The sequence below is a fragment of the Scyliorhinus canicula genome, chromosome 14, assembly GCF_902713615.1.
Source record: "Scyliorhinus canicula chromosome 14, sScyCan1.1, whole genome shotgun sequence".
NCBI lineage: Eukaryota > Metazoa > Chordata > Chondrichthyes > Carcharhiniformes > Scyliorhinidae > Scyliorhinus > Scyliorhinus canicula.
This window is the reverse complement of record NC_052159.1, coordinates 41,826,578-41,841,193: the sequence shown is the minus strand read 5'-3', so window position 1 is coordinate 41,841,193 and position 14,616 is coordinate 41,826,578. Positions and strand designations below refer to the sequence as shown.

General features: G+C 42.4%; 1 protein-coding gene across 6 annotated transcripts in view; it reads left to right on the top strand.

The window, feature by feature from the left end:
* pds5b (PDS5 cohesin associated factor B) overlaps nt 1–14,616 on the top strand; it is a 251,107-nt gene that overhangs the window by 177,085 nt on the left and 59,406 nt on the right. For all 6 annotated transcript variants that reach the window (XR_005463248.1, XR_005463249.1, XM_038818808.1 and 3 more), the window contains 2 exons: nt 2,333–2,493; nt 4,089–4,212. Coding sequence is in view for 4 of the 6 variants with exons in the window: in XM_038818808.1 (XP_038674736.1) it covers nt 2,333–2,493; nt 4,089–4,212 (285 nt within the window). In the remaining 2 variants the exon portion in view is untranslated. The remainder of the gene's footprint in view (nt 1–2,332; nt 2,494–4,088; nt 4,213–14,616) is intronic.

Genomic DNA, 14,616 nt, shown 5'->3' with positions numbered 1-14,616 from the left:
ATAGGATAGCTCATTACCTTTTTCAGAATATGACCATATCAAAATTCTAACCATGTTGGAAGATCCTCTGAATTTGGTCGTATGCTTGATTTAAATGCATTGTTGTGTTGTCAGTAGCTCTTGCATCCAGGAAAGCACCCATTTTGAAAGCTGATCTTGCATACTTATTTTGAAACTGTTTTACAACCAGTTGGATTGGAATGTACCAGTCATGCTCTCCTATCTGCAAATGCTGCTTCAGACTTAGGAAGCATATTAAGACTAACATGATAGAAATGTCTTCTAGTGTGTTCTGCTAATAGCATGGTATAAACCCTGTTCACTTGGTGCAATTTTCAAAGTTTTTAAAGTATTAGCTTTCTAATGATATCTTATTACACTTGCATTCGCTTTCTGTTTGTAAAGCACTCCTTGAAAATAAAATAGAATTGACTTTCTGAGCAGCAAATTGACAATCCACAACATCAGTTTTGAGCCCTGGGCATTAAGTTGCAAATGGTCTAATTTTCTACCATTTTGTGTGGCTATTTTGCTCATTGCTTCAGTGGGAAGTGTTGGCAAACAGCACATGGTCATAGTGCTAGATTTGCAATCCTTTTTCATGTTTTATTTTGGGGTAGGGAGGATAAAAAGGACTTCTGTGCTTCTGCCCATTCGGTCTTGAGAGAAAATTCTGGCCGCGATTCAGTGGACATGAAGCAAAGTCTGCTTTCGAGCACGTTCGGTGGGGTGTTTCTCGGCGGCAGCAATGCCTAGACTCATCCTGCTATTCACAGGCACTTTGCCGGTTTTTTATGCCTGGGGGAGTTTCTCCCTGCTGAGGCCACACTTCAATCAATTTTCTGGAAACCACCCCAACCTTCACTCCTAACCTTCCCATGGCCCCTGGCACCCAGACATCCTGACAGTGCCACCCAAGCCAGTGTGGCACTGTCAGGGGAGTTGCAGCATATACCACCTTCCCTGATCCCGACCATCTGGGGGGATCCTCTAATAATAATAATAATAATAATAATCTTTATTGTCACAAGTAGGCTTACATTAACACTGCATTGGTTACTGTGACAATGGACTGAGACCCCCCGAGGTGCCGTCATGCCTGATCCACACCGGGGAAACCATTGTTAAATGTCGCTGGGTCAATGTCTCGCAGGCATGGCCGTTGGCTCCCAGGCGGCGGGTGAAAAGATTATCCGGGTATTTGAATATGCCCAATGAGTGTGTGATCCAGATCTCGCCGGGTGGAGCGAGGCGGGTTATTCTCGATCGGCAGGGAACTGGATTTGGGGCTCTTGCGGGATTGCTGGGCACAACGTGATGGCCAAATCACATCCATGTTTTTGGAATGATTGACGTTCCAATGAATATATGAAGGTTGGACAAAGAACAAGAAAGAAAATACGAATGCAGTTGAATTACGATGAGCCATGTGAAATTCTGGTTGTCTCAACCAATCTTGCCTGAAGAATAGCAAATCCTGTAGAACGATGACCATAATCAGCCGAACTTCCACACTGGCAACTCTGGATTAGCCAAACTTTGTTATAGGATTGTGCCGAATTCTGCCCTGATTCATCAATCATGCAAAAGTGGGAGTCTAGGACAACCCATTGTTTGCCATTGAACATCCTTTCAATATGAGAAAGTTAAGTGTTATTGATTGGAGAGAAGGTGACATTGATGCAGCAAGTGGAAGACCTTGGTGAGAAGTGTATAGCTGACATTGCAAAGGAGTGGGAGATTCCATCATTTGAATTTATCCACCATTATAAAACACAAGAAAAACATCTAAGAACAATTCGACAAGTCGGCATTCTCTCTGACGAGGAAGAATGAGAATGACTGTCTATCTTAACAATTGAACTGTATCGTGCCCGCCCAAGACAGTAGGCTAAGCAGAAAAAGATTAGAAGGTTTCTGAAGACAACGTGTGACACTTTGCAATGCAGCGTTTCAACCTTTTACAAGGTAAGGGCATTGCAGGAGTGAACAAATGGAATAAAGACATTTTCACGCACTTGCCGCTTTACCTTGTTTTCATTTGTCATTTAAATCTGTTATTTTTGACACAAACTGTTTTTAGGCATATCCAGTTATATAAGAGATGCATTCATGTGGGAATGGAACTTCCTTCACTGTCCCCAAGCTTCGCTTAACAGATTTGTGGGTGGATCCGTGGGATTCGAATTTTACAGTAATAGGTGAACTACAAATGTGTAAGCCACCTTGACCACTGTAGAGTGGCCTTTCATTAGTGAGAATGAAACTGAATTATTACACAAAAGAATTTTAACATTTTAAAAAGTTTTCTCTGTACTATTGTTCTTTCTAGGTATTATCATTTACACATTCAATCTCTTTTCACTCTGCGGAAACATTCGAATCCCTCCTGCAGTGCTTGAAAATGGAAGATGAAAAGGTGGCAGAAGCTGCTTTACAGATTTTCCGAAATACTGGGCAGAAAATTGAAGATGACTTTCCTCACATCAGATCGTATGTTTCACCTACTGTTGCTTTAATATAAATGTAGTAAAACTCTTTCAAAGAATTGTGTACAATTCTGGTTGCCACACTACCAGAAGAATGTGGATGCTTTAGAGAGGGTACAGAAGTAGTTTACCAGGTTGTTGCCTGGTATGGAGGCCATTAGCTACGTGGAAAGGTTAGATAAACTCGGTCTGTTCTCATGGAACAATGGCGGTTGAGAGGCGACCAGATAGAGGTCTACAAGATTGAGTGGCATGGACAGAGTTGATAGTCAGGTGCTCTTTCCTAGCTTAGGAGAGTCAAGTACGAGGGAACATAGGTTTAAAGTGCGTGGGGAAAAGAATCAATTATCAAAAATGCGAGGCAAGTATTTTACACACGGTAAATATATGGAACGCTCTGCCTGGGGAGGAGGTACGATAGCAGCATTTAAGGGGTTTCTAGACAAATGTATAAATTGGGGGGGGGAAATGGAAGGATTCGGACTCTAGGTGCAAACGGTTTTAGTTTAGGCAGGGACCATGATCGGTGCAGGCTTGGAGGGCTGATGGGCCTGTTCCTGTGGTGTATTCTTTGTTCACTGGGAAGGACACACTAAGTAAATTCTATATAAATACTAGCAAATTATTTATTTACTCATTCACAGATTTTTGTGAAATACCATTTAATATTTCAAGTTGCAAACATTTGCATTTGGTCTGATTTTCAATGCAAAAAGACAAGATTATTTTTTTTAAATTTGGAGTACCCAATTCATTTATCCAATTAAGGGCCAATTTAGCGTGGCCAATTCACCTACCCTGCACATCTTTGGGTTGTGGAGGCGAAACCCACACACACGGGGAGAATGTGCAAACTCCACAGACGGTGACCCAGAGCCGCGATCGAACCTGGGACCTTGGTGCTGAGAGGCTGCAGTGCTAACCACTGCACCACCGTGCTGCCCAAAAAGACAATGATTATGATGTGAAATGGATGTAACAGTAAAATATGGAGGGTAGCCTGTACTATAATATTCAAAGTTATTTGTAATCAAACGAAAAGACACCCAAGGTTTTAAACCACTGACTTAAAACCCCAGTGACAAATTTGGCATACTTCCGGTACTAGGATCTTCAAGCACATAATAAATATCAAGTCAAGTTAATCGGTTACCCTATTGCTGGGAAAAATACTTTATGCATATAATTTAGAATCCAGTGCCATTTGCATCCCACTGACCCTGCTACACTCAGCACACCGACATACTAATGGAAAGAATATCAGAATCAATTATCAAAAATTTAATGGCTATGTTCCATTAAACATAGAATGGGTTTACTGTTGTTTCTTGTGTGATGTCAGAACAGTCAAATTGATTTCTTGTCATGAAAATCAAAAACTATGCCTTTTATCTGTTCAAGTGAAATTGAGTGGAAAATTCTACTGACAGCAGAGGGTGCTATTCCATGAGTGGGGATCTATCAATATACTTTGGTCAATGCCAAAGGATAATTTTGGCACTCACATTGACATTTGTCTCTGATGCAAAATCAATTTCATATACCCAGATTTTCATGAAAAGCAGATCTCCGTTAACTTTATGCTTTTCTCCTGCCTAGCGCTTTACTGCCAGTGTTGCAGCAGAAGGCCAAGAAAGGCACTGCTCGACAAGCCAAGCATGCAATTCACTGCATTCATGCAATATTCTCCAGCAAAGAGACACAGTTTGCACAGATATTTGAGGTAAAGCATCCATTGTTTTGAAATCGCTTTTTAGTTATTTGCCAATATCTTTTAAACTGTCTTTCCATAATGTTTGAGCTTTTCTTAACCCAAGACAAAATCTTAACCCTTCATACTGCTAAAAATAAAATGTAATGCACAAAGCAGTAACTTGCATACAGCTGTGAATAAATGAACAGGATTTTATGGTGTGGGTACTTGTACTAAATTTGTAAAGATTATTTCAAGAGATTATTTATTATTGGACCCAGAGAAACAGATGAATAATTTTCTTGAGAGTATTTATTATTTGGAAATACATTTTGTGTTCTTGTCAGTGCCAGCGTTGTGAAACGTAAGCCCCAATTTTAATTACCTGGCAAGAGATGTACTGGTGGAAATCGGGGTGGAAGGCAAATCCTCCTATGTCTTCTGTGCATTGGCCCCATCAGTCCTGCCGAGCTCAGCGGGAAACACTGGCTGCTGGAATTTGGGCAGCTAGAGGCTACCGCCAGAGTCCCGCAGGAATGATGCCTGGCACTTGAAGGAAGAGGGATTGTGAGGACATTGGGGAAGGAAGTCCAGACACGAGAGGTCCAAGATTTCTCTCTTTTCTACCTCTGCTTTCTCTTGTGACCAGGTTGGTCCCATATTATGTAATCGGTGCTGTTCTGTATTTATACAAAAGCCTCGCTGCCCCCTTACCAGTTCACATGAAGAATTTTTGCAGCCTTTGGGAAGGTAGTGGGATCAGAAGGAATAAAGTTTAATATTTTTATTCTCCTTTTTCACATTTTCTCCCGAATTTACACCCAACAATAATCCGTAAAGAATGTAATGTCAATCTCCATATCAATAACAACGAGCCCATCCTCTCACCAAACCCCAAACATTAGCCTGCATGCTAACATAAACAAATGACAAAAAGGAATCGGGAATCACCCATAGTCACCATTAACACACAAAATCTCTCTTCCCCCCACCCCCCACCCCCACATGTTTGATGTGATCCAATTCTTGAAAGTGCACAATGAATAACGGCCATGATTTGTAGAACCCCTCCATCCTTCCCCTCAGTTCCAATTTGACGTTTTCAGACGTCAAGAATTCAAGCAGGTTCTCCCACCATGTCAGGGCACAGGGTAGAGAGGTTGATCTCCACTTTGACAGGATCCGCCTTTGGGCGATCAACGAGGCAAAGGCTCCAACATTTGCCTCCGTGCCGGTTTCCAACCCCGGCTAGTCTGACACCCTGAATATGGCCTCCCGAGGGCTCGAGTCCAGTTTCTCGTGCACCACTTTAGAGATTACCGTAAAAACATCCTTCCACCAGCTTTGGACAGTACCAAAACATATGAACGTGGTTTGCGCCCCCCTCCCCCGCAACACTCACATACATCTTCTACCCCCTCAAAGAGCTGGCTCATCCTCATCTTTGTAAGGTGCACTCTATACACCACTTTCAACTGTATCAGCTCCAACCTCGCACACGAGGTGGAGGCGTTCACCCTCTGGAGCACCTCACACCAGAACCCTGCCTCCATATCCTCTCCCAACTCTTCCTCCCACTTTGCCTTGATCCCTTCTAGCAGCGCCTTCCCCTCCTCCAAATAGCCCCGTAAACCGCCGATACTACCCCTTTCTCCAGTCCCCCTATTGTCAGCACTTCCTCCAGCAATATGGAAGCTGGCTGTACTGGGAAGCTCTGGATCTCCTTTCTGGCAAAGTCTCGAAACTGCATGTATCTAAATATTTCCCCCTACTCCAGCCCATACATCTCTCCCATCCCACAAAACGACCCCCAAGAAATAAATCTTTTAGTGTCCTAATTCCTTTCTCCTCCCATCTCCGAAAATTTCCATCCCACTTCCCTGTGTAGTTTTTACCTCACCACTATCCCTAGAATTCCCCCTATACCAACAAAGGTATAGGTGGTGAGCAGGTGGTCACCACCTAGATGGTGAGCAGGGATTCTCACTCCCTGACTCCTATGCAGACTTTGGCGGGTGCTATTCAGGTCAAACTAGGGTTTCAAGTTATCCCCCGGTATAACCCGTATCTTTGTAGAAGAATTTTATTTACTTACCACTTAGTAACTTACACACGGGTCCAGCTTGCTAAGTGAAGTAAAGTAAACTTTTTAAAGAAAATAATAATAACCACTCTTTCAGGTTATCAATTTGAACTTAACTTTATTTTCAAGTTAAAAGAGAATAACTACTTTTACAGAAAGGTAATAAGATATTTTCTTGTTCGGACCAGTTGCAGACTTTCAAGTCTCTCTTGACAATCAGTTTTCTTTAACTTTTGGTCTTCTGTTTGTTTCTCTGGGCTGCTCGGTCTGTCGATGTTGCTTGTCCCATCACCGAGGAAGATTGTCCTCTCTGCTCATCTCCCACAGTTTTTATAGCAATTTGGGACCCCTTAATCTCTGCACCTGGCACCCTTCAGACTGCCTGCTTGACAGTTTAAAAGTTAAGTTTTATAGATTTAGAAGCGTGGTGCTGCCTTAACCGCGACAGTGCAGCTTCCTCCTCACCAGCTCGCCATTCCTGACTCTAACTTTCTCGCTTTGCTTGACATGTAATTAATTTGTCTGTGTCTTAGTTAGCATTTTTTTGGGGGATTTATGTCTTTCTTAATGAGTTTTCTCAGATTCGACCCGGGTCATTTTTGGGTTAAGCTACTGTCATGTTAGGGTTATCCCTTCTGACTCTTAACTTTATCTGCCTTCTTCGTCTTCTACAGGTTTTAACTTCAAAATGATATAAGCTATAGTGTGGCATTGTCACCTTAATTTTCTTAATTTGTAAATCAGTTGTTTCACTTTATTACCGGTATCAGCAACTTTTCATACTTGACAGTTGTTCCTTATCTTTACTTTTTACATTCTGGCTGCCTTTCCTAATTGTTCAATAAAATCCATTGCTTCAAGATTTGTGAAATACTGTTTCCTTTCATATAACTTTTAAGAGTTTAAGTCAATCAAAGGACTTTTCTAATTTGTAGATTATAATGAAGCTCCTATCTGTTTTCTTCCCTGTCTGTGAAGTTGTCTGTTTTCAAAACAGGCTGCTGTTGTTAACCCCTTGTGGGACTTCTCCCTTTGATTCATAAAGCCACAGGCACCCTGTGTTACTTTCATGTTTCAAATGTCATATTCTTCCAAGTTTTCACAACACCTGGCTCAAATCTATGGTTCCCTGAATCGCTGTTTCCCGTGACCCTGCCCCCAACCCGAAGTGTTGGCGAAACTGCTTCCAAATTCTCCACAAAGCTATTACTACCGGACTCACGAGTATCTCCCTGGGGCTGTCTGGATCTGCGCTGTCGCTAGCGCCTTCAATCCCGACCCCCTGCCCAAACCCCCCTCCATTCTGACCCTTTGGGAGTCAACCCCTCTGACCCAGCTCTGTACCTTCTCCACATTCGCCGGTTACATCAGGTTTGGAAGACTCAGTCCCCCTGCCTGCCTTCCTCTCTGTCGTAGCACCTTTTTAATTCTGGCCAGATCAGAAGGAATAAGTTGACACCTCTGAAATGTTCTCGTTACTGGAAAGAAATTAGAGGTTGGATTGCACTATTTAATAAATACCATTGGAATTTCTTTAAATGAGGCAAAAACAACAAATGGTTGCATTCCCTTTTCGTGTATTAATTTTACTTTCCTTACAAGTCTGTAAGGAAGTGAGACATCTCATCAAATGCCTTCTGAAAAAGGAAGTAATTACTTGAGGACTTAAAGTTCTGTTTGAAGCTTTGGGGTGCTTGCAGTTGTTGACATTGGTGGTCATTATTGTCTTGGGGTAGAATATGGGCATTATATTTTTAAAAATACGTGACAATTGTATCAAATTCACTGACTCCTTCTACTCCCTCAACCCATTGAGACAGCTCTTGAACTCTCAGTTGCTGATGTAATGAGGATTTGTGCACCATTGTCCCTTGATTCAATCTACTCTTGATTAAGTAAATGCAAACATGCAATCTGAAATATTAATCTCCGAGCCAGAGCGGCATTTTCTAATTAAACATTTTTATTTTGCATATTAACAGAAGCCCAGAATATATGTGTGATATTGCAGTTTTGTGGGCAGCTATATCTGGGCAACAGGCATTTGGATATTTAAAATTTGGTTGAGGACAATTTCTGCTTGTGAAACTGCCAGACCATTCTTGGTTTTTTTTAAAAGGTGATTTTCTATATATTGGAGCCATTTCAGATTACATCTGATAGTGATTAAATCATCAACCTGAATGCGAATCCAATATGTTCTACTCTAATGCTCAGTGTCGATGGTGCCTTGCTCCAATTAATTATGTGGCCAGACAATAGTTTGTGTGGATCAACCAGGTCCAATGGCAGAAAAATTTTACTTGCCACTTCTCTGCTATATGATATTTCTTACGATTGTGCCAGAGTATTTGCAGTAATCTTAATATCAGCAGACACTATGATATATTAAATATAATTGTCTAGGTTAGTGGCTGAAGTATGTAAACAGAATAGGAAAGGGCATCGCTTTGAAAATGGTCAATGCTTTATAGGACAGCTATGTTGATTCGGGAGTAGCCACTAAGTCGGCTCGCTGTGTAATGGACAAAGCGCCAAGAGACTTTTCATCATTTGGCCCACACTATCAAAAATATTCGCTGCATCCGAGGAACAGAGCAGCTGTAAACGAATGAAAGACTCTTACCTTCTCTTTATTTATTCTTTGCCATCAGGGCATTGTTGGCTAGGCCAGCATTTATTACGCATCTCTAATTGCCTTTGAGAAGGTGGTGGTAAACTGCCTTTTTGAACTCTATATGGTAGAGGTCATGGGTGTTGTTGAAGGAACCGTGGTGAATTTTGTAATGTATCTTGTAGATGGTACACGCTTCTGCCACTGTGTCGGTGATGGAGAGAGTGAATGTTTAAGGTGGATGCTGTGCCAATCAAGTGGACTGCTTTGACCTGGATGATGTTCAGCCTCTTGAGTCTTGATGTAGCTGAACTTGCCCAGGCAAGTTGAGAGTATCCCATCTCACTCTTGACTTGTGCTTTGAAGACTTTGGATAGTCGGAAGATGAGTTATTCACCATGGAATTCCCAACCCCTGACGTCTTGTAGCTACAATATTTTATATGGCTAGTCCAGTTTAATTTCTTGTCAATATTAACTCCCAGAATGTTAATAGAAGGGGATTCAGCAGTGGTAGTGTCATTGAATGTTGTGGGAAGGCGATTCACTCCTCTCTTGTTGGAGATGGTCATTGCTTGGCTTTTGTATGGTGTGAATGTTACTTGCCGCTTATCAGCCAAAACCTAATTGTTGTCCATGTGTTGCTGCATATGGACACAGGCTGCTTTAGTACTGGAGGAGTCATGAATGGTGCTGAATATTACACAATCATCAGTGAACAGCCCCACCTCTGACCTTTATGCTGGCAGTAAGGTAATTGATCAAGCAGCAGAAGATGTTTGGGCCTGAAACACTATCCTGAAACTGAGGTGATTGACCTCAAACAACCAAAACCATCCTCCTATTGTGCTAGGTATGAGTCCAACCTGTGGACGGTTTCCCCCATGATTCCCATTGACTCCACTTTTGCAAGGGGTGCTTCGTGCCATACTTGGTCGAATGCGGCCATGATGTTTATGGCAGTCACTCTCTCAGTTCATCTTTTTCCCGCATTCCGACCAAGTCTGTAATGAGGTCAGGGAGGCCTTAGTAAACCCAAACTGAGCGTCACTGAACAGCTTATTGCTGAATAAGAGCCGTTTGGTAGTGCTGTTGGTGATCCTTTTCGTTGCTCTGCTGATTTATCAAGAGTAGACAGATGGGGCAGTAATCGACCGGGTTCGATTTTGTCCTGCTTCATGTTCAGGATGTACCTGAGCAATTTTCCACACTGCCAGCTGCATGCCAATGATGTAGCTATACTTGTGCTCCAGAACCTGCCGCACCCCTTGTCAAGATGTTTAAAGTGTTCAGTAGTATTGCCAGGATGTTGTCAGGACCCATTGCCTTTAAGGTATCCTGTGGTTTCAGCCGTTTCTTGATATAACACGAAGTAAATCAAAATGTCTGAAAACTGGCATCTATCATTATGAGAAGGGGGTGAAAGTGGATCATCAACTCAGCAGTTCTAGCTGAACATGTTTGCAAATGCTTCAGATTGTCTTTTGAACTGATGTGGTGGAAGATGAGGTGCTGTTCCTCCTGTTTGTGCTGGGCTTCACTGGGATATTGCAGCATGCCAAGGATGAACATGAGAGCAGGGTGGTAAGTTGAGGGGCGACCTGGTAGAGGTCGACAAGATTATGAGGGGCATAGACAGAATGAATAGTCAGAGACTTTTTTTCCCAGGGTAGAGGGGTCAATTACTAGGGGGCATAGGTTTTAAGGTGCGAGGGGCAAGGTTTAGAGGAGATGTACGAGGTAAGATTTTTACACAAGAGGGTAATGGGTGCCTGGATCTTGCTGCCGGAGGAGGTGGTGGAAGCAGGGACGATAGTGGCGTTTAAGGGGCATCTTGACAAATACATGAATATGATAGGAATAGAGGGATACGGACCCTGGAAGTGTAGAAGATTTTAGTTTAGACGGGCAGCATGGTTGGCACAGGCTTGGAGGACCGAAGGGCCTGTTACTATGCTGTACTTTTCTTTTGTTCTTTGTTCAAAATGATAAACCCCCCTTTATCCATAAACTTCAAAATATTATGGTCAATCTATACAATTGCCTCTGAAGAGTTGCTTACAAAATACACGCTTAAATGCTGCAGCACCAGAACCAAACTTAGTCTCTTTTTCTACTTTCTACAGTTGAAAAGTTATCATGCACATTCGACGTCCGGGTACTGGTTTTTCAAGTCCCTTTCACCTCTCTCCAGCAAGGAAGCCGTTTTGAACTGTTTGTGTAATCAGCTGCTACTTTTAAGCTGCCAAGTGCAGTTTTGACACTCTACTGTCTGTTTAAAATCTTGAAGTGGAGATGCTGGCATTGGATTGGGGTGGGCACAATAAGAAGTCTTGCAACACCAGGTTAAAGTCCAACAGGTTTGTTTGGAATCACCTAGCTTTGCTCCGAAAGCGAGTGATTCCAAACAAACCTGTTGCACTTTAACCTGGTGTTGTAAGACTTGCTGTTAAAATCTTCTCTAATAAACCAATTAGTGGAGCTATTACAGTGCTGAAATGTGGCACAAACTTTCAATTGGATCCCCTTATGTCAATTAATCACAACGCTTCCCGTTTTATTGTCGGCACTTGGAATTACGCAATAGCTTTTACTTTTCCATCCCGTGAAGCAAATGGACTATGTGCTAAATATGTGACTTTTGCAAATTCACGTTTAGTCAAATTTATAACTAATTGGCTTCCTATGGTCAATCAAATAGTTCCTTCAAATGTTATCGATGTTCTCCTCCGGTTTAACTGAAGACCACTTATCATCAATATAGACTGCACAATTACTCAGTCCTTCAATCATTTTGTGTGTTAGTTTCTGAAATGTTAGTGCTGCATTTTTCATACTAAAAGGCATTACTTTACATTGACATAGGCCATCCAGATTCACGAAAGTTGGTATCACTTTTGCCCTTTCTAATAATGGTACTTGCCAGTATCCCCAAAGTAAGTCAATTTTCATAATGAATATAGTCTCTCTAATTAGCAGGACATTTGGGTTTTGTGAAAGGAAATGTGTGAGGCAAATTTGTTATTTCTATGAGCAGGGTTCACAAAAGGGAACTATATTTTAATTAATTTATGGGATGTGGGCGCGGCTGGTTAGGGCAGCATCTATTGCCCATCCTTAGTTGCCCTTCAGAAGATGGTGGTGAGTCGCCTTCTTGAACTGCTGCAGTCCTTCGGGTGTAGGTACATCCACTGTGCCTTTAGGGAGGGAGTTCAGGATATTGTGACAGTGGAGGAACGGCAATATATTTCCAAGTCAGGGTACTAAGTGATTTGGAGGGGAACTTCCAGGTGGTGCGGTTCCCAGGTATCTGCTGCTCTTGACCTTCTAGATGGTAGTGGTTGTGTGTTTGGAAGGTGTTGTCTTAAGGAACATTGACGAGTTACTGCAGTGCATCTTCTAGATGTTACACACGGCTGCCACTGTTCGTCGGTGGTGGGGATGGGGATATTTGAGGAGCCGCCTCCTCCAGCGAGTTGTTTAATTGTCCACCACCCTTCATTGCTGGATGTGGCAGGACTGCAGAGCTTGGATCTGATGCATTTGTTATGGAATCGCTTAAATCACTTGTTTCTTATGCTGTTTGGCACACAAGTAGTCCTGTGTTGTAGCTTCACCAGGTTGATACCTCATTTTTAGGTATGCCTGATGCTCCTGGCATGCTCTCCTGCACTCCAGGGTTGATCCCTGGCTTGGTGGTAATGATAGAGTGGGGGAATATGCCAGGCCATGTGGTTACCGATTGTGATCGAATACAAAAAACCGCAACAGGAGGTTTCCTTGCCAATGTTTAACCTGAACGTCATGGGGTCCAGAGTCGATGTTGAGGACTCCCAAGGCAGTTTCCTCCCTACTGTGCTGCCACTACTGCTGGGTATGTCCTGTCTCACAGGACCCAGGGATGGTGATAGCGATGATTAGGACACAGTCGTACTCGCAGAATCATACCTTACAATGTCAGGCTGTTGCTGAACTTGTCTTTGAGATAGTTCTCCCAACTTTGGCACAAGCCCCAAATGTTAAAAGGAAGGAGGACTTTGTAGGGCTGGGTTTGCCATTGTCATTTCCGGTGCCTGGTTTGATGCTGGGTCGTCCACCTGGTTTCATTTCTATATTGTATTTTCATACAACTGAGTGACTTGCTAGACCATTTCAGAGGGCATTTAAGAGTCAACTACATGTGGGTCTGGAGTCAGGCTTACATGAGGCCAGGTAAGGAAGGCAGATTTCCTTCCCTAAGGGTCATTAGTGAACCAGATGGGTTATTACAACAATCACCAATGGTTTCATGGTCATTAATTCAGGATATTTAATTGAGTATAAATTCCATCGTCTGCCATGGTGGGATGCGAACCCACGTCCCCAGATCATTATCGTGGGTCACTGGATTACTAGTCCAGCGACAATACCACTATGCCACCACCTCCCATTAAATTTACAACGCCAAAAGGCATTTGACAAGTGCCACATTAACTCTGATCTTCTGCAATAATCTTTTATGGTGTTTGGGAGATATATTAGCATGAATAGGGATTAGCTAACTCATGCAACAAGGGGTCTGAAAAATGTGTCATTTCCACATTGTCAACTGTAAAGCATGGAGTGCTGCAGGGATCAGTGCTGGGGATTCACCTATTTACAGTCTATATTAATGACATGGATGAGGGAGCTAAACGTATTGTAGCCAAATTTACTGCTGATTCAAAGATGGTAGGATAACCAGTTGTGATGGGGATCTGCATAAGGATATAGGTAGGTTAAGTGAATGGGCAAACATTTCGGCACATGCAGTGTAATGTGGGAAAATGTGAGGTATATTTTTGCAGGAAGGACAAATCAGAACATTATTTATTTCAATAAAGAGAGACAGCAGGACATTGCACTGCAAAGGGATCTGGGTGTCCTTGTACATGAATCCTGTTTAGCATGCAGGTGCAGCGAGTAACTCTGGAGGCAAATTGAATGTTGGTCTTTATTGCAAAGGGAATGGAATATAAAAGTAGGAAAGTCTTGTTGGAGCTTTAAAGGGCATTTGTGCAACTGCACCTGAATTGTTGTGTACAACGTTTCTCTCCTTTATTTAAGAAGGGATAAGCTTGCATTAGAAGCAGGTCAGAGAAAGTTTCACCAAGCTGATTCCTGGGATGGAGAGGTTGGCTGATGAGGAAGAGTTGAGCAGATTTTGCATTTACTCATTGGAGTTTAGAAGAATGAGATATAATCTTGCTGAAATATATATGATTCTGAGGGTCTTTGATGAATAGAAGCTGAGAGAATGTTTCCTCTTGTGAGGGAATCGAACTGCGGGCCACAATTTAAAAATGAGGGGTCTCCCATTTGTGATGGGGATGAAAAGGAATTTCTTCTCTGGGGGTCATTAAGCTTTGGAATTCTCAACCTCCGAGCACTGAAGGCTGGATCATTGAATACATTCAAAGTTGAGTTGCAAATTTGAATATGTTAAAGCTTGAGTTACAATCTTTGATCAACAAAAAGGTTATGGGGAAAAGGAAGACAATTGGGAGTTAAGGTGACATTCCAATCATCCATGATCTTATTGAATGTCCGAGCAAGGTTCAATGGGCTGAATGAACCACTCCATATTCTATTTCTTAAGACCTTTTTAAAAATCTTTGGCACCATCCTGGAATGCAATGATAACCAATCCATTCCTATCTTTCCTTAAACTCCACGTTTGAATCTCTCCAACTAGGTTTCTCCCCTGCCAGAGTTACAAA